At 38.7% G+C, this 21,067-nt stretch overlaps 1 protein-coding gene across 3 annotated transcripts in view; it reads right to left on the minus strand.

The window, feature by feature from the left end:
• Nucleotides 1–21,067, minus strand: part of KDM4C (lysine demethylase 4C) — a 281,603-nt gene that overhangs the window by 21,035 nt on the left and 239,501 nt on the right. For all 3 annotated transcript variants that reach the window (XM_040963735.1, XM_040963734.1, XM_040963733.1), the window contains one exon: nt 8,541–8,711. In XM_040963735.1, the coding sequence (XP_040819669.1) occupies nt 8,541–8,711 (171 nt within the window). The remainder of the gene's footprint in view (nt 1–8,540; nt 8,712–21,067) is intronic.

Consider the following 21,067-nt stretch of genomic DNA (forward strand, 5'->3'; position numbering starts at 1 on the left):
CTTATAATTCTAGTTTTGCCAGGGTTTAGGTATTCGCTGCTTAGAATGTAAGGACTGAAGCCTGACTTATTTTGTGTCAGTCACTTTCTTTGATGGTATAAATCAGATAAGATGTTTAAGAAAAAACGATTTTATCTGTAACTCTAAAAGAAAGGTAGCTAAAATGCTGCTTGGAAGGTGTGCATGTTACATAGAGTGCCAAGTCTCTACCCGACTTAGGCTAGCTTCCTGCTAATGCAGCAGGAGAGATGACCAGGGGATAGCACAATCATTTGAGTCCCCACGACCACTAGGGAGACCTGGATGGGATCTAGACTTATGCCTGCAGCCCAGCCCACAGGTAAATGTTGTGAGCATTTGGGGAAAGAACCAACAGCTACGCACTGCTTTTGTCTTTCTCTTTGACTTACAAGCAAATAAAAAGAAATAAAATCTTAAAGCTCATAAACTGCACTTGATCCAAAACAAAGACATTCAGATATACCCTCCACTTCATAGAGGGCAGAGAAATCAGATGGCACAGGGACACTATTTTGGGAGAACATATACAAAGAGTAGAGCAGTTCCACAGCTCCTTTTCATTTACTTCCTTAGCGAATAACATATTGACTGTTGGCAAAGGTAGAAATTGAAAACAAAACAAACAAAACAAAAAAAACCAACTGAATCCTCGCTCCATACTTTCTTGCAATACTACTTTCTGCCCACATATTCTGACCTCAAAATATAATCTATTTAATGACACAAAAGCTAAGATTACTAGCTTTCATTTACCCCCTCAAAAATCAGTTAACTTGTTTCAATAATGTGCAAAAACTAAATGCATGCAGTATCTTTCATTTATCATTTATAATTGGACAGTATGCACTAATACTGAATATACCAATCAAGCAATAATCTAAGCTCATGCTATCACCAGAATAATTTAAACCCCATAGTCAAGTAGGGACATAAACTCATCGTTGATTTATGTGTCCCATATCTTCAGCGATGCATCACCAATTTATGTGCTATAACCTGATGTGTTTGCACCTGGGGTTGCATAGAGGTGAAAGATAAAATGGCTTGTAAACAGGCAGCTAGCTCTCTGATAACCATTCACATCATGGAACTCGTGCTGTGAGCTATATAATGCAGAAAATATATGCAGAAAGCTGTCCTTCCAAATGTACCATGCAAAGGGTCAGGGCTGGAATAATGCAAGCATTTATGAAACATGCATGTAGTGACCTAATTATAATATACCCAAGGGTTAAAGAATCTGAGTTCAAGATCAAAATGAAGTTACAGCCTGAGAAGGTTTAAATTTTGAAACGTGCATCATGGACAGCCAGTATGCCACTTTACTTTAAAGAGAAACAGAAGAGCTAATAACGCAGGCTGACATTCTGATATTATCATGTGATGGGACAGTGACACTTGCTCATGCATTTATGAAGAGGGAATAAAGAATTTTCATTATAGTTGCATTTTCTATTAAACAGAAGTTGATTTAGATCTACCCTGCGATTTAGAAATGATACCATGGATATTCAATTTGGTGCTGCCTATTTAGGAGGAGGCCAAGACCACTGCTGTTGCTCCCAATAGTCCTGCTGCTGGCCAACAGTGTAGGAATGCCACGGGGCCTTCAGTCCCCTCTCGATAGTTTCCAATCTCACTCTCGTGGCAATGGGATAGTAAATAACAATTCATTTCACCTGAAGCAGCAATTTCTTTCTTTCTTTCTTTCTTTCTTTCTTTCTTTCTTTCTTTCTTTCTTTCTTTCTTTCTTTCTTTCTTTCTTTCTTTCTTTCTTTCTTTCTTTCTTTCTTTCTTTCTTTCTTTCTTTCTTTCTTTCTTTCTTTCTTTCTTTTTTTTTTTGTTTCAGCTCTAGCAACCTTCTTTATTGAAAGAGGTGGCACATGGAAGCTGAAGCACCACTGAGTGACGTATTCCCAGGAGCTAGGTTCTGGAGCACAGCAAATAGCAAATAATCTTTGCCTAAAAAAGGATATGAAACTTAAAACATGGCCTGGAAGTCAAACTTAAAAACAATTCTTAATGGTGACTGCAAAATCAAATGCAAACATCATACTAGCTGTCTAATGTCTATAGACTTAATACCGGGAAGCGATGGCTATTGGTAATGATTGATAGAGTCTTTAATTCAACAGCCATTTATTACCTGACAAGTGTTAGTAATGCCAAATACGAACAACTAGTCATGTAACAGTCCTTCAAGCTGACATGGGTCTGTTTTCAAAGAGCACAAAATTTAATGGATGTCAACTAGGATAAGAACTATGAGGGAAAATTCAATTTAAAACGGAAAATTGATTCTTAATTTAAGCAAGTACTTGTCCATTAATATTAATGGCAATGATAATGTTTTTTCTTCAGTTTTTGTTTGTTTTTGAAAAATAAAACATGCTCCAGTTGGATTGATGTTCATGTCAATGTTGAAAACACACAAAAGGAAATTTTAGGTTTGAATATACTGATTGCAAACGATAGCAGAGGAAGCTGCTGTTCCACTTGGTGTTTTTTATTCTTCCCACTTAAAGTACAGAAACACTAACAGTGACACCAAAGTTTGAAGGTCTCTATCACACACATTTCCAAAGCAGTAGGATACTGGATCTGAAAACCAGATGTCCACTGGGCTTTATTCTAAGTCTGGGATATTAAGGGAAACTAACTTCTACGGATTCCCCTCCCCCCTTCACTATGTCATTTTCAGAAAGCTCAAAAGGAGCTGATAGAAACACATTTTCTGAGGATGTACCAAGTGTGAGATGTTGCACTTTGAGGAAAGAGATATTCAATAATCTGTAACAAATGACCCAGGTTTGTTTTCAGCTTCACAGGGCTTAGACTCTGACCTCATGGCATACATAAAAATTAATCCAAGATAAATCAAAGTCAAATATAAGACCCAAAATTATAAAACTTTTTTTTAAAGATTTATTCTTATTATTTTTTCATTGGAAAGGTGGATATACAGAGAGGAGAGACAGAGAGGAAGATCTTCCGTCCGATGATTCACTCCCCAAGTGAGCGCAAAGGGCCCAAAGCTATGCCGATCCGAAGCCAGGAGCCTCTTTCGGGTCTCCCACGCGGGTGCAGGGTCCCAAAGCTTTGGGCCGTCCTCCACTGCTTTCCCAGGCTACAGGCAGGGAGCTGGAAGGGAAGTGGGGCTGCCGGGATGAGAACCGGCGCCCATATGGGATCCCGGGCGTGCAAGGCGAGGACCTTTAACCACTTGCGCCACCACGCCGGGCCCAAATTATAAAACTTTTAAAAGAATATACAACAAAGTCTTCACGAATGAGTTAGGCAAAGATTTCTCAGGATATGATGCCCACAGCATGATCCATAAATACAAATTGAAGCTAATCAAATGAACTGGATCTAATAAAAGCTTACGTGGACCCTTAAAGCACTGATAATAAAGTAAAAAGACAAGATGTAAGCTGAGATAAACTATTTGTTACATATACTACACATACCATACATATATGCCAAAAGAGTACGGATTATTTTGGAAAAACAATTGGAATTGACAACTCAGATTATTAAATTAAAAGTTTCACTGATCTGGATAGGCTTATCGCCAAAGAAGATACATGAAAAGATCCTGAAAATCACCAGTCATTAGGGATATAAAAAAACAATGAGATAACACCACATGTGCATTAATTTGTAAAAGACCAACAGAACAAAGGTTGGTAACAATGTGGAGAACAGTTGGTAGGACCATTTTGAAAAACAGTTCCATAGTTTCTCAAAAAAAATCATACACAAAATATGTTATGTTATTGCAAAGGAATGTTTTTCAAAGTGGGAGAGAAAAATTGAAGAGATCAATAATCCACTTGTAGCTAGAACATATGAAGAACTCAGTAATCCATTTCATCACTCTCTCCCAATATGACTTCGTTCTAAGGCTCGTACCAAAATGGATTCCATTCATGAATGTATGTCAGTAACATCATTGAATACTTTTTGTTTGCTTGTAAAATGTTTCAGATAAGCTTGAGCTACAGAAATGGCCATTTAAATTGTAGCAGAGTAGCAGATGGACTGGCTGGGATACGATTTGCCAAAGCTATAGGATCTCCATTGACAAGAGGCATCTATCCCATCAAACCTCATGCCTGCCACTGACAGGTCTACATGACCCTTAGACTTGAAAGGCCAACAAATGTCAAAACCTAGGAATCAACAGGGTCCCAAAAATGCTGCCATGGGTCCCAAAGAATAAGATATTTTGGTGTACAAGGTTTTAGCTTAGTCTTTTAAAGCCACTTGAGTTTTTTGCCTCCACACCTGTCACCTCTACACCTATGCTTAACCATCTTCGAATCTCCCATGATGCCTAATCCAGCACTCAACACACAGATGAGAAATGTCATTACCACTGGACAGTTTTAAGCAGAATGGACTTTAGTTCATAGTGACTGCTACTCTTAGGTATAAGCTCTACCCAGAGAGGAAATGATGCAGTCCTGGGAATTAATAACATTGCCCTCAAGTTCAAGGCAGTTATTTTGATTCTGTTAGGCTGAAGATGGAATGTTATACTTTGAATCCCCTTGGAAAGAAAAGGATGGGGGGAAAATACAAGCCTGTCCCCTAGGAATAAGGTCCCCAAACCAATCACTTGGAGATAATTACCAAAAGAGAAATACGAGAAATGCTGTCAAGAGTGGGGAGCTATATATTTGAAGAAAAATGTAACTGACAGTATGTCTTCCTGGCCACTAGTTAATCTCCTGCATGGGACAGAAGATCATCAGAGCTAAATAGAAACTGTCAAAACAATGTCCTCAGGATACTGGGATACCTACAATTTATAAAAGAAAAAGGGGTACAAATGTAACTCAAATAAGGGATCCAAAATTTCATTAGTATGCCCCAAGCTGTGATATAAAACAATCACAACAGTCACAAAAATGAGGATGAAATCCCAGGGCCTGGAAAATATCCACTACTTAAGAGATCTCAACAAGAGTCACAAGTCCACCATTGTGTTATTGAAGAATATACACCATTCTCTATTCCTACAATGTCAGGAAAGTCCTGCACCCTAGGGTCAAGACACATTTAACAGCTTCACTGGAGCCTATCTTTCATTCAGAAGTACAGATACTTTTGTTGAGGGACTAAAATATTGTTACAATATAGGGGAAAATTGGGGAGAGTGAGAGTGGGTGGAAGGAGAAATCACTGAGCCTAAGGATCTGTATCATGAAAAATAAGGCATTTTTAAAGAAAAGATTGCGATCTTAATAAACCTGAGATTGGCTGGAACATCAGTGAAGGCCACAGGATTGCAAAATTTGAAGAATCAGATGAAAGCAGATCTTCTTAGTAGCCACTGCCCAAAAATTATGAATCTTGTCTGTGAAGATTTAACCAGATTCTCTCTCTCTCTCTAAAGGGCCTTTAGATTCTTTGATTATTTTCTCCTCAATAAATTCACAGCTGATATGGAAACGTTTCCCTTTGGCTGGTTTTCTAATTCTTTATCAACCTGATGGAATAGCAATGCATTTTGTAGATATAGTATTGCTTTACTCTGAAAGTATTTGTGAAAGATTTATTTATTTATCTGTGAGGTGGGTAGTGGGCGGGCAGAGAAGGGGATGAGGTAGATCTTCCATCCAGTAATTCTCTCCCCTAATGGCTGCAATGGCCACACCTACTCTATCATCTTCCACTTCCAGGTTTTCTGTTTTGCTTTGTCTTGATTTTTTTTTTATCCTTTTGTTACTATCAGAGCTGTGAACTAAACAGGAACTCAGTTTAAAGCAGGGTTTGCTATGAAAAGTCACTAAAACAACACCCTTAGCAGTGAGTAAAATCATAAATGTAGAGAGCTAGACTATAAAGTCTTTAAGATGTTAAGATTACTTTACACTAAGTGATATGATAAGCTGACTTGGTGAAATCTTGTAAGTATAGGCTTCATGCAGTTAGGACACAGTTTTGAGGACACATCTTATAATTACAACTGTCATCAATACCAAAAAAAGGGCAGCATAAACTAGAAGGAAGATAAAAAAAGAAAGAAAAAAAGAGTGTTGCAGAGACTAAAAATCCTTTAAAATTGATTTTTGCCTACTATGTGAAAGGAATTCAGTTCACACAGTCCTGTGTTCTGTGAGAAATATTTAATGTTTTGCACACATAAATGCATACTACATGTTTACAATAGAAAAAAGCAATAAGCAATGTCTTATCATTCCTCCGTAATCAATTTTTGTTTTTCACTAAAATTTCCTTCTCTTGTGTTCATCTGCTTCATATTTTGTCATAGGGCAAGACCCAGGGTTCACCTCAGCTGTTACCCCCAGATATGTTCGGTCAAACTTTATCTAGGGTGTCTCTGACAAACTGAGTAAGGCACATGACCCTTCCTGAAAGTGAGCGGGCATCATCCAATCAATCTGTTGGCCAAAGAGGACAGGAGAGTTGCCTGCTCTGACCCAGAGGCCTGAGGGTTTTTAAGCTTAGATTGTAGGGTTTCCTTGTCTTGCAGCTCCCAAATGAAATATTAGCTCTTCCTGGGCCTTAGGCCTCTCCACTAAAGACTGTGGTGCAAAAGTAGTTTTGAAATTCATGTGCTTTTAAAAAATGTACTTTCCATAAACTTTCTGAAGACTCCTCATGTTTCCTGTATGTTCTGCTTCTGTGCAGAACCCTGCCAACCACCCTATTTTAAGAGAAATCAGAATTACTTCAGAATTACCAAAAAAGTAAAACCAAGGAAGCACCAAAATGGCAAGGAGGAAAGGAGCCACAACAGCTCACAAGTGGTGAGAATGTCTAATGAATCTGGGTTCCGTTTCGCAGCACAGTCTACATGTACCCAGCTGGTCTGAAGCTTGCCTGGGATGTTTTTAACTTACACATTGAAAAAGAATGCCTGTGATCCTGAAGCTTTTTTTTTTTTTTTCAAAATTCCTTAAGTCTTTCCTCCTTTTACACTTCTCATTTCCTTACTCTCTGAATCAGGATATAGATGATTTCAGTATGTGTGGGTATTATGAGATCACAGGCACTAAAATTTTCAAAGCTGATCAAAAGCACCATGCATTTCGATCAACAAGGATGCAAAAGAAAAAAATAAACTTGCTCAAGGCTTGATTAACTACTGTATTTTTGAAAAGGATTTTGGTCTTAACTATGGGTTGCTGGCGTGCACATGATTTCAGCTGTTGCTTTGGAGGGCAGGGTATAGCACGCACAGATAACACAGGTATGGAAAATCATGTGATTTGGTAATTTCTTTGGACAAAGCAAGGCAGGTCTTTTATCTTTAATCTGATCTTGACTTCCTCAGCACTGGTAAGTGAAGGTCTTTTACCCAATGTATGTTTTGGTGCCTTTCTTGCGCCTGTATATCCCCTCTTTAAACTTCATTTCTTCACAAGGTTAAGAGTAGAACTTTTGGGGACAGATTACATATATTCAATATTATTTCTGAGTGATTTACTTCTTTGTGCCTCTGTTTCCTTGGCAACAAAATGTGAAACATAATGATGCGTAATGTGGTGAGGATAAATGCATGGTTCAAGTTCTTAGAGTTACGTCTGGCCTGAAGAAACCTTGATTAGCCTCAGAATCCCTTAATTCATTCCTCCAGACACATCAAGGAGGTAAGTTATTTGCCATTCATGTATAGAACTAGAACCACATGGCCTTACTGAACTGAAAACATCCATACTAGCCTGCCTGCCCTCCTGACTGAGCAGAATTATACCTTCTTTCTCATCACATTTCCCAGTTCCCAGTGTGATGTGTGGTCCACACAACGTACCCATGGATTGGACAACTGATGCTAACAAGGCTAACAAGTCACCTAAGGACTGCTATTCATGAACACCAATGGCAACGCAGTGAAGAGTTCCTTTAGCTACACTCTGCTAAGAAATATAATCCACTATTTCTGTGTGTGAGAAAGAGTTAGGATCTTCAATTCATTTGGTTAATGACAATAAAAATCTTGCAAATAGGGTCATTTTGGTTTATAGACTTGTTATTCCTGACTAGATGGGTAACAAAACCAAAATTAACAAAATCAATGCCTTTTCATTCTGACAGGTCAGAGGCAGCCCTAAACTGCCACATTCCTGAAAAGGACGAGGGACAACAGGACAAACGCCAGAGCTGCTAACCTCAACCTCAGTTACAGGATCTTGTCTCGGTATCAAATGCCAGTAGCACTTCAATCTTGAACTTCCTACACAGTCTTCACAGCTGTGAGAAGTAAATTTTTCTTCTTAAAAATTACCCAATCTCAGGCACGCTGTTGTCACAACACAAACAGATTAAAATTGATTGTTGTACCTTCTGGTCAACCAACGGTCATCATTCATAAAACAACTATGAAAATCAGTCTGCATTTACTTGGATACTATTTAGAATGTTGAAAACCATGAATATCAACTGCCATGAGTTGCTAAAAATGCAAAGGTACTTTCTGAGGTATCCAGCTAGGAAGGTCTGATAAAAAATACAGTGGGTGAGCAGTCACCGGAGGAAACACTTACCACAATATCCTCAGGATACGTGTCTCTGCTGAAGGAACCATCATCAAACATGACTTCAAAGAAGGTTTGTGATGTCACAGCAATAACTCTGCAGCTGTAATAGCGGGTGTTTCGATGCTTTGTGATGACTGTCTGACCCACAGTGATGGCCTTCTCGCAAGCCTTCGATTTCTGAGACAAGAAGAAAGAGGAAAGGAAAAGGAAGGAAGCATAAAAGAAATATTTGTGACGAAAATAATCACTAAAATTGAAAAATATTTTCAAGTTTAATGAAAATTGTAAAAATACAAGCAGCACCAAGAATATTCATGATACCTACTGGACTGTTGCCCCGGTTCATTTGCTGTTACCTAACGTTATTATTAACCCCTTATCATTTGCTTTAATGTGCATATGTATGTGTGTTTGAGAAGAAAATATAAGCATGTGTCTGTATGAGTATGAGTTGTGGAATAACATGTAAGCTACATACATGATGAGATTTTCACCCTTAAATATCTCAGTATTTTCTAATGGGGATATTCTGTTACATAATCATAGCTACAGTAAGATTAAACTCCAGGAAATTGAACATTGATGTGATGTTTTAATCTTCTACCCATACTCTAGTTGGTCAATTGATCTAACAATGACCTTATAGCTTATTCCTCCTCTGCTCCCAAGCTCCAAAGTACAGCATGAGTCAACAGCCTTTCTTCATTTCGTGTCCTCAGAGTATTTCATATTTCCTTGTAGTTATATACACATTATACATTCTTGGCCAGAATGCCACAAAGATCACACAGAGCGTTATGTACTCAGGATGCTGTCCCTAGGGACACATGATGTTTGCTACTCAATGCTCATGACCAAAGGGTGGTCGTCCCATTTCTCTGCTTTATTACAATCTCTTACTCTAAGCAATCTGTAAGAGTTATCATCATTATCATGCACATATCTGGTGTCCATTGCTGTTTGAGTTCTTAGTTGTTCCAATAATGGATAATGGTGGAATATGCTAATTTTTCCCTGCTTCAAAACTCATTCCAAATTCACTAACTGGTAATCAGCATTTTTTAAGCTGGAGCTTCCCTTATCTTTCTAAATGCATAAACCTATTGCTCTCCCTTGTCCATTTCTTTATAATTCATTTCATATTGTCTAGCTTCTCAAATAATCCTATATTTGGCCTAGAGGAGCTCCTTTAGTCTGGCTTTGATGAAAAAACTTTTTTTATTATCTGGCTGGACAGAGTATCTCAGAATCATCTTAACTCAGCTGCATGCTAGCCATTCCAAAGAATGATACATATTTTTGTATGTCCATAGGCAGAGAACAGGGTTTTGAAGCTTACTGCTCAAGTATGTGTATGAGGATGAGGATCTGGGGCAAGGAACTAAGGAAAGAATGTTCATAATTTGAACAAAAGGTGAAACCCCAAAAATATCTTCCAAAGGATTTCCCATACCTTGCACAACAAATGGTACTTCTTAAGCTTACATTCTCCAGTAATTGCTGGTACAGTAGATAAAATCATCTTTGTCACTGCAGTATAGGCAGATATAAGACAACCTTGATAAAGCCCATGAGTAAGAAGTCTCCAGGGTTTTAAATGTACTACATATGAAGCACAAATATATCTATGAAAGTCAGAGTTAGAAAAGAGACAGAAATCTTCCAACTACTGGCTCGCTTCTCAAGTGGCAGCAACAGCCAGGCCTCACAAAACCAGAAACATCATTGGGTCTCTCATATGGGAGGCAAAAATGCAAGCAACTGGGCCACTGCTACTCCCATGTCATTTGTAGGAAGCTACCTGGGAAGTAAAGCAGTCAGGATATGAACCAGCACAGATATGGGATGATGGCGTTACAAAGAGTCGCTTTATCCAACATGTCACAAAACCAGGTTTTGAAATAGAACTCTTTAACAGCTAACTAGGTGACAGAGCATTTCCTATTTCAGCATTTCCTATTTACAATATTCTTGAAACACTAAAAGTTACTAGGAATAGAAAGCATAGTCTATAAAACAATCTATTGTGGGGAGCTGGGTGCTAAATCCCCTCCTGGGATTGGGAAGGGCCGTTGTAAGATGGAGACTGGCCCAGGACCAGGAGGCTGAGTTGGTCTTGCCAACAGGTAAACAGGAAGTCACAGGGATAGGCTAATGCCCTCGCTGCGATTATGTCATTGTTACTGGCCTACCATGTAGCGCCAAGTGGACCCACGGGGAGAAGTGATTGGTGGAGAACGATATAAAAGTAGCTGGTAAAAGCTAGGGACAGATGGACGACGATGGACAGAGGGATGACGACGACAAGAAAGACGGGATGGGGGATGGGGAGAAGAAGGACGGGACCTAAGAAGAAGGGTGGCAGAGAGAGGGCTGGAAAAGTGGTAGAGAAGTAGTAAGACCAAAATTCAGGGACAAGAATGGAGAAATGCAGCAGAAAGCAGGTGAACGAAGAACGAAGAAGGGTGGCGGAGAGAGGGTTGGAAAAGTGGCAGAGGAAAGCTAAGGCCAATGGGGAAAGGGGCAGCGGAGAAAAGGGCTTAAATGCAGCCGCTTTTGGCAGTGAGGGGTCCGGTTGCAGTTCTGGCTTTCCCCAGACCCTCAAGAGTGTGCCTCATCGTTTTAGTGTTGTTGGTGGTCAGCGACAATCTTAACTTCAAAACTGGGCCCATGTCAGTTCCTTGGGGTTACTCAGGTTACCAGTAACTGTACAAGGATGTAGTGGCAATCTGTATGATCAAACTCAGGTGTTTAAGAAAACTGGATTGAGGCCAAGCAGGACTTCATCCAGTCAGAATCTTTTTAAAGCTGCTGCTCCTCCCTGCCAAAGTTAGAAGTGATCAGAATGAGATAAACTATATTTAACTATGGTGATAGTAGTTTCCTGTATATTTTTTTTGAAATCATATTCACCCTCAAACAAAACTATTTGGTTTAAATTTGGATTCTCAATTCTGATTTAAACTGGCTATGCATTTGTCTTGGAGAAATTATTTAACCTTCGTCAATGTTGGTTTGTTCATCAAGGAAAGGGATAATGCTTAAATGCTGTAAATGCTTAAATACCGTAAAATACAATGAAGTAATGTATATCAAATACCTAGACTTCCATGACTATGTTCAGAGCAAATGTTAGCAGCTTCATTTTAACAAACAGAAAACACATCTAAGACTTTAGCCTGTACCAGAATTACTGAGGCAGCATCCTGCCTTCATACAGAGAAGGCTTAAGTCATGCCCAAGTCATTACTGTGGAGATCAATCCAAGCCTTGACTCTTCACCTCATCAACTCTAGGAGTCTATAACTCATGTCAAAGTTAGACACACTGCTAGGCCCTGAGAAGTCACCTAACACCCAGGGAAGAAAGCTATGTTTAGAACTTTCTAGAGGCCCTGACCACATGAAACTTTCCATTTCTGTTCATGTTACAACACAGGAAAACCAAAAGTCCATGCCAGGAGTTTTTATCTATAGCACCCAGGAAAGTATTTTAATAACCATTACTGTTAGTGAACCCTGACAGGAATAATGGAAGCAAGTGACTGAACAAGCTGCAGGTTGGACACAGAGTGATCCATTCATCCAAAAAAGCATAAAGAGAAGCCAAGAGAGATTTAGATATTCCCATTGTTCACATGGGTGGGTGTGAGTGTAGGTAGAGAAAGGGAAGGAAGAAAGTTCAGAGTGAAATTCAGAGTCTGGATGAGGACAGACAAGGGACATGAAAGATCAGAAAGGTTTTAGAAAGAAAAAGCTGAATCTAGATCACAATTTTCCTCCTGCTTAGGACATAAAATCTATGCAGATTGCCTGGTTAGAAAGAGTGCTAGCACACAAATTAAATGTACAAACTACATCTAAGTAAAAATTCTCATAAGCTTCAAGCATGACCATATCATGGGGAGTCTAAGGAAAATGGATTCTTTTAATAAAAATTCTATTTTGATAGGATTTCTGATTTATTTTTGCAGGAAAAATTTATTGACAAGCCTACCCCATAACTGATGATATGCATCCTCAAAAATATTTCCTGCCAGAAAAGCCCAAGAATCTATTGATGTAAAGAATGTCATTTTTGATCAAAGAAGACAGATGTTATGCAAGGACCTCCATCAGATTCAAGAAATGGTTATGGTATTTTGAAGATTAGTGTTCAAGCTAAGGTTATGAAAGTTGAATTTTCTTTAGCATGAACTAAACAGAAATGCACACACAGATGTCTAAACAAACAAAAAAGAGTCACGTCATTTAATGAAATGTTAGAGTTGAGAGGAGATGCACAGGATATGAAGGAAATTTTTTAAATGTACAGATGATGGAAACAAAACTGTATGTCCAGTTTTCCACATTCATCACACACAAGTTAATTTATCAATAATCTTATGAGGTGGATATTATTTGAACACAAAGCTTCTGTAAAAATACAAATTCAAGAGAGTTTTTGGGCCTGGTGTGATTGCTAAATTGGCTAATTTTCTACTCTTCAAGTACCAGTATTTCATATGGGCACTGGTTCATATGCTGGCTGTTCCACTTTCCACCCAACCTCCTGCTTATGTTCTAAAAAAGCAGTGGAAGATAGCCTAAAGCCTTGAGACCCTGCATCCACGTGGGAGAAAAGAAGAAGATGATCCTGGATTCCAGCTTTGCGTTGGCTCAGCTTTGGCTCTTACGGCCATTTGGGGAGTCCTTGAGAGCATGGAAGATGTTTGTCTCTCCTTCTCTGTGTAAATCTGCCTTTCTAATAAAAGATAAATATATCTTTGTTTCCAAGATATCCACAGCTGGTGAGAGGTTGCCTTCTCTAACACTGAATGCTCAGTATCATCAATCAAGAACACAGAAAATGGAGAAGTAAAATCAATCAGGAAAGAGGACTAATAGATTTCAAGCAGTTATCTCAAACAACCATTTCTTTTGTCATGTATATATTTACTTATCTATTTAAAATATTTATTTTGAAGGCAGAGTTACTGAGAAAGAGTGAGAGACAGAATCTTTCCTGCTGTTTTATTACTCTAATAGCTGAATGGCCACAGTGGGGTCAGTCTAAAACAAGGAGGCAGGAGCTTTGCTGGGTCTCCCACATGGGTTCATGGGCCCAACAAGGACTTGAACCATCTTCCACTGCCTTCCCAGGAGCATTAGCAGAGGACTGGATTGGAAATGGAGCAGCTGGGACACAAAACGGTACCAATATAGGGTGCTACTGCGGCAAAGTTCATGTAAGGATCAAAAGAGGTAACATACCATACACTTAAACTCACAGTAAAATATCAAAGACACTATTAACCACTGGCTATGTAACCATTTCCCCAAACAAGGAAAAGAGGCAACAGTACTAAAAAGACAAAGTGCTTACATGACCAGGTGGGGACAGGAGAGAGGGAGACAGACAGATACACTAACTTTGCTCAGATTTCAGAAGGGGACAGCTAAAGGAACAGCAAAAAGAACCCCCTCCCCCTGCAAAAATTTGCTTCATGCACCACAACCATAACAGGGAACAGTAAAGATTCTAGCATGCTCACGTTAATAAAAGAGAATAAAGGCACAGTCTGTATACTCCACTATAGTCAAGCAAGCTGACAGACACCCACTTGTCTAGCTCTGAGTTCATCTCTAACCCTAAGCAATGTGCTTGGAAGAGGGGCCCAGCCTGGGGAAAGAGCTAAGAGGCACAACAGCAGCAAGTCCCTGTTTCCCAGCTTCATGTCCATGTCACTTCTGTCATCTGTCACCTAATGGTAATCTTTATCATTCACATAATCTCAGTTAAAGAGGCCGTCTCAGTATCCACTAGTGATACATTTTTTTTTTGCTTGCCCAAATATGTCATAAAGATGATAACAGATTTTAGGGCAGGTGATGGAATCACTTAGCCAATGAGCTATATAAGGAAAATAAAATAATTTGGACTGGCCCTACCAAGACAATAATAGGTGAAGTTCTAAATTTTGAAATAGTCACGGGCAGACCAGAGGTTCCTGAGTGTTTCAGGGTATAACTAAACATAGCTCAATTTTAGGGTTTGCAGATGTCATCCCTTCACCTGATTCCTGAAAAGAGGAAAATTTATGCTACTCTATGATTCTCCTGATCCATGACTCTCAGAATAGAACAAGGAAACAATAAAGGACATTGTGACATAACGTGAAGAATGGTGCAGCAACCAGTTTTCCTGGTAGGGACAGATGCATTGATTCTCAAATAGGAAATGTATCAGAGGCCAAGGTGTACCATGACCCTACTGAATGGTAGCATAATCACACAAGGATTTGCCCCATTCTTCCCAACTGGTTTCCTGCTGAGAGCTTTGCAAAGAATTTTGAGCACAAGGAGTGTTTTGGGCAGCATGTTTGTTGAAAGTGAGCATGCATTCTTAAAGCAGCTCTAGAGAGTAGCCTTCTAAATAGAAATATTGGACGTTATCTTACTTAATTGCTTTTTCTAATGCTTGCAGTTAATAGTCTTAAAATTACACTTTCATTATATTTTGTCAGTATCTATGGATTTGAATATGACTATGGCATCTAATTACTGTTTTCTACATGAAGTAGTTGAAAATTCTGCCTCTTATGCTTTATAAGATGTCGGGATGTCAAAAACCACTTGCTGCTATGTGTCTGTTGACACATTCCATTTGTATTTTTCAGCCATATTCACGGTGCTTGACTCTAATACCAATGTTAGAATCTGGGATTACTGTCACTATTTAATTTTCTTAACAAGTTATCAAATAATTACATTCTTAAAGTAACATGAAGTGCAGAAAGGCTTAAAACTTACTAGAAACTGAAAAATATTAATTCTGTGAAAGAAAATTGAGCAAATGAGTCCCATGGAAACACACCTCTGCTAAGAAATGAAACCAGACAAGTGGTCCTAGGAGTTACTAAGTGTCAAGTGCCCCACAGGAACATTTTGGATGCTGGTGGAGCTTCACAATGGCATCCCAGTGCTGCTGACTGCTTGGGTCCTCAGTGTGCTTTATGGTTGCAATGAGCATGGCCAAGTGGGAAACACTGACAACTTCCTCCTATAGATTCTGATGAGTCTGCTTCTGTGATAAAAATGAAACGCCCCTGCCAAGGTGAAGAGGGCTTTTTCTTGATTTCTGTTTAAAATCAGCATTATTTTTACGGCTTCATAATAATAATAAAAAAAAAAATATATATATATATAGCAAATACTCTTTCCTGTGAAAGAATTATTCCACACAGAATTATATCATATTGAGTGGTAAAAACTGTTAAGTTTTATAAAATTTAATTGTTACAATAAAAATCAAGTTAATGGTTTTAATTTTCATTTTGAAATAGAACAGCATCATTATTTCACAAGTTTTTATCTTAGCATATTAATGAAAAACGCTGATACATGGCTGTGATCATTTTATTTACTAGCAAAAAGATGTTCTAACTCCCATCAATTCTAGTTAACTGTTAAAAGCTGTACCAATTTTTAATTTTTCCACACATATTCTTAAAGTTCAGACCAAACAAAAGTTCACAAGTTTTTGCCTTTGAGGCTAACAAGACTTAGGAACATGGATTCTTTTCTCTCAAGTACAATGTCAGCTATTTCCACAATAAAGCACAGCTGTAAAGTCTCCATGCCACTTCAGAAACTAGACATTTACTGTATTAACACAATGACACAAAGGTTCTTCCTCCAGAAGACTGAACTTAACGAACGTGTTTCATATTGGTTAATGTGAAATTGTTGATAAAACAACTTTACCTGGATAATTTGGGGGAAAGGGGCAGGAAAAAGCTCATACCAGGTGTTTAGTTTCTGCTCTGTCCTCCTGAACTCTCTATTCTGATCAAAGTTTATATCCTTGCTCATTAAACCTGGATGCATTTGCTATTTCTGCACAAATGCAAAAACCCTTTGAAACACTTCACTTAGTATCAGAAGTTTGTCTGGAACTACTGTAACTGTGGCAGAATGAGAAATTGTATATAGACCCTCAAACAACCAGGTTAAAAAGTGATCTGGAAAAAGCAAAGGAAAGAGGGAAAAGCTAAAAGAGGCTTGGGCCCAGCACAGTGACCTAGCAGCTAAAGTCATCGCCTTGCACACACCAGGATCCCATATGGGTGCTCGTTCTAATTCCAGCAGCCCCACTTCCTATCCACCTCCCCGCCTTTGGCCTGGAAAGCAGTCAAGGATGGCCCAAGGTCTTGGGAACCTGCATCTGCGTGGGAGACTTGGAAGAAGTTCCTGGATCCTGACTTCAGATTGACACAGCTCCAGCCATTGCCGTCACTTGACAAATGAATCAATGAATCATCTGACAGAAAAATCTTCTTCTCTGTCTCTCCTCCTTTCTTTATATCTAACTTTACAATAAAAATAAATAAATCTTAAAAAAAAGAAGAAAGAAAAGAAAAAAACACAAAACTAAAAGAAGGTTGAAGGAGGCATGAGTCGCTGGCCTGAGGCTGGAAGCTCACCAGGAACACACTGGTATCAGCGGGACTTTTCTTAACCACACCACAATCACTGATTAATGAGTAATCAGCACTGTGGGTAGAAGGTAGGAATGGCCAAGGTGAGATTCCTTGGCTCTTCCCAACCCTTCCTAGTAGCTCAGGAGGTAAGCACACACCAAAGCCAATAGTACGGGGGATGTGTTACAAACCTACGGAAGCCACTGTTCAGTTCACAGAAAGCAAGGCAGAAAAGGACCATACTCCCTGACCCAGCCTCTTCTGTGGAAACAGATTTCAAAACAAAACAAAACAAAAAGCAATAGGAAAGAGAACAGAGAGAAACGAAGAGAGTTCACAAATTTAAAATGAGTTGCATTTAATATTCTTAGCAAAATTAAGAAAACTATTCTCACTGGCTATAGCTGACCAAATGAACAAGAGCAAGCTCCCTCCCAAATGAAAATATACTAATAGGTCTATGCTAAATATTTCCTCTTCTAGGCAAATTAACCTTTACTTTCTGTCATCTGGAGTAAAAACACTGAGACATCAACTGCAACATTTCTGACAGAAAAGTTAGATGTATCTTTAAAAACGTATGTCTTATTTACATATATTGACCAGATTCAAGTGTGAATCAGTGTAGTTAAAAACAATCAAACAAACAAACTTTTAGTTCGTGTTCAGAACTCCCTCCTCATTTTCCAATAACATCATTGCAAGTTCTGTATGCCATTTTGGGAAAAAAAAAATAGAAGAGTCTCAAATCTCAAATCTGCAAATCTGAGAAGAAACAGTATTGTACAGTAGGTCTTAAAAAATTCATTGAGTAAAATGTTCATCAGCAATATAAAAATTAGTTAAGGAAAAACAACCACCAAAGCAACTGCATCACCGCTAAAACACAACAGAATTCATGAACTGGGAATCATGGGCGAGGGGTCATGTAAATGCTACCATTCAAATCATTGTTACGAGATTATTATCTACATTTTGGTTCACTTTATGAAAAAGATTGTAGGAAAAACTAAAGGCAGGCAAATCAAGCCAAGGAACTGAGTTCCAGACTGAGGGAATATAAAAAGGAAATAGGAAGGATGGATTCAAACATAGCTATGTTAGTAGTACCAACTCCGACAGAACCAGGGAAAACTCATCAGCTTTAAAAAGTCACACAGAGTGTAGGCAAAACTCTGTCAATTCTCAGTAGTGTTTCTCTCATTACTGCTTCTCTCTTCTTTCCCAATCACTTCATTGATCAAGGCCTGTAGGTATCCCTCCAGGTGTATGCAGAAGCAAGACATGGGCATTGTGGAAATCCAGTTCTCCAGCTCTTCCCACACGTGCAGGAGCACCCACTTTCTACACCCCTGATAATAAAACTTCTACTTGGTCTCAACACTGAACTATTTAATATTGCCCAGCATTTAAGCCTCTGTAGTATAAGATAATGTAGAAGACAGGCTAAGATGAAATTCCCTGACACTTTGTTGAAGGCAGTCACCTATGACAAACAGCTATAGAAACTCTAAGGAGTGAGAACTCTTCAAACACAATAACTAATAACCTATCCTGCCTGATCTCTGCACAGTCACTCTAACACACATGCAATCAGGCAAGGGATGGATGGAGTATTTGTGGGTTTTCTCCTGAGGGTCCTCTCCAGAGCAATCTTGTCCTTGCCAACGCCCATTTTCTCTGGTAAGAATACATCTGCCTGTTTCACACCTTATGCCTGAAAATGCTCCAGGCTTAGCCAACCACATCTCCCAAACTTGAAACAGGAAGATAATTTTTAAAGTTAAACTCAGAGACATACAACTTATGGGAGCAATGTGCTACACATCAAGCCTTCACTCTGATTATCCAATCTATTTCTTCAACTTCCTCTTCATGCTTACCATTCCCTGAGACATCAATAACCCCAACATGTTCTGGACCTTAGGAATACTCAGCTCTTCAGCCTCTCTTGGACACATCAAATCTTTACAGGAGTTTATTATCCTGCTCTTTCTACTCCTTAGGACATCTTTTGTCTAACCAGCAAATTCTACTCCTCTTGTGGAACTCAAGACTCCCATAAGACTGCACTGACAGGATCAATGACTTCCTCCTTTGAGCTCCAAAAATACCTGTTCATATCTTTAGCCTAAATTGTCACACCATCAGAGAGCAGCAGCTGAGCCTGGGCTCCGAGTTAGATATCCTGCTCTCGGATCTTGTCTCTTCAACTTATTACATCTGTGATACATAAAATTAAGTTGCATAAACTTTCCTTCAGCCTCCTCATCTTACAACATAATTAAAGGTACCTAAGAACTCAGGCTTTGAAGATTAACAAGAAAATATCTGTGAAGCCTTTAAAGCCGTTTATTGTGTTGTAATAACTAAACATTTGCCATTGTTATCAGATAAACTTATCTGCTTAAAACAGGTGTGTGAATGAAGTATAGTGAGGAAGAGTGGTTGAAGTTGGGCTGAATGTTTAAAGGACGGAAGCTGGAGTGGGCACTGTGGCACAGTGCATTAATTCACACTGTGTGATACCAACAACCCATAAAAGAGTGTCAGGTTGAGCTTCAGCTGCTCCATTTCTGATGCAGCTTCATGTTAATGCACCTGGACAGCAGCAGAGGAGGACTCAAGTACTTTGGTTCCTTTTACCCAAATGGAGTTTCCGGTTCCTGACTGTAGCCTGGCTCAGCTTCAGCATTTTCAAGAATTTGGGGTGTAAACTGTTGGATAGAAGATTCTCTCTCTCTTTTTTTTTTTTGCACTCTCTCACTCTCTCTCTTCCCCTCGCATATTCTGTCCCTCTGCCTTTAAAACTAACAAGCAAAAAAAAAAAAAAAAATCCATCTTTATAGGACAAAAGTATTATGCTTATTTCCAAGATGCTCCCTGTCCCTCCACTTATAATAAACTGAATAGCTGCAAGGCAATATAGCTATAATTCTCCAAAACATTGATTTCAACCACATTTTAGATGATGGGGCAAAATTTTGATGCTGTAGCAAAAGCCTATAGGATGGACTGGATTAAAATATATAAACCAACGTCAAAGGTACACTCTTGGAAAACAAGACTTCAAAGATTCTAAAAAGTTGGAGAAAGTTGCAACTTAGGAAGTCATTCTATTTTCTTCCTCTAATTGAGAATGCAGACTTGCTGACTATGGTTTTGTTTTAAAAACTAGGGTATCTTCAAGTTTACAAAAATTCATTAACTAAAAAGTGTTGATAATCAGGTTTCCTAAATTAGTCCCAGTCTAAAAGCCCGTGGTATCAGAAAGCATCGTGTGTTTAGTTCTGGCAACAGCCGCAAACTATATAAACCCATCAAAGTTTTGTAAGTTTTCTGGTAGGCCCATTTCTGTTACAGAGCTATACACTTGATTAATCAGACAGGGTGTGGCTTTTTTTAAACCATTTTCAAAGTAATTACTTTAAAGGTAGTGACATACATACACATACAACTGAGAGAGCAAGAGTGAGCACATTTCCCATTCACTGGAGGGGCAGAATGAGATACTACAGAATCAGCCAGAGTAAGAAATAAGCTAACCCAAGACTTGCCGTTATCCACAGAAATAATAACTACTGAAATAAGGTACACACACCAAATACCTGACTCTTGACATACAAGATGCTCATTAAGCCCTAGTTATCTTTCTTTACACCAGTTCCATTCCCAAGGTTTTAAAAGTATTTCACCAAATGTGTATTAAGCAGCTGCAATGCACAGCCAAGTGTTAACTACAGGAAATTAGAAAGGCACACACACAGAAATACTCCGTCTTCTTAAGAAGCTTATGGTTTAAAGTAATATTAAAGGAAAAGAGACAAAACAGCAGAAATAAACTGACCACAACAGCATTTCCTTTATGCAAGTTTTTCCTTTTTGTATGAGTTTATCTCCATGTAAACAACCATGATTTAAAAGTTTTCAATAATGATAAAGGAAACTAATCTCTCAAAAGATGTATTTTTTTGTAGGAGTGGGGAATAAGAGAAACCACCATATGAGATACTGTACAAGGAAGCCATATTCACTGCAATAAGTTAATATAGCAAAAGCAAATGTCATTGAG

Source organism: Ochotona curzoniae, unplaced genomic scaffold (genome assembly GCF_017591425.1).
Source record: "Ochotona curzoniae isolate NIBS_2020 unplaced genomic scaffold, NIBS_Ocur_1.0 scaffold_3208, whole genome shotgun sequence".
In the NCBI taxonomy this organism is placed as follows: Eukaryota; Metazoa; Chordata; class Mammalia; order Lagomorpha; family Ochotonidae; genus Ochotona; species Ochotona curzoniae.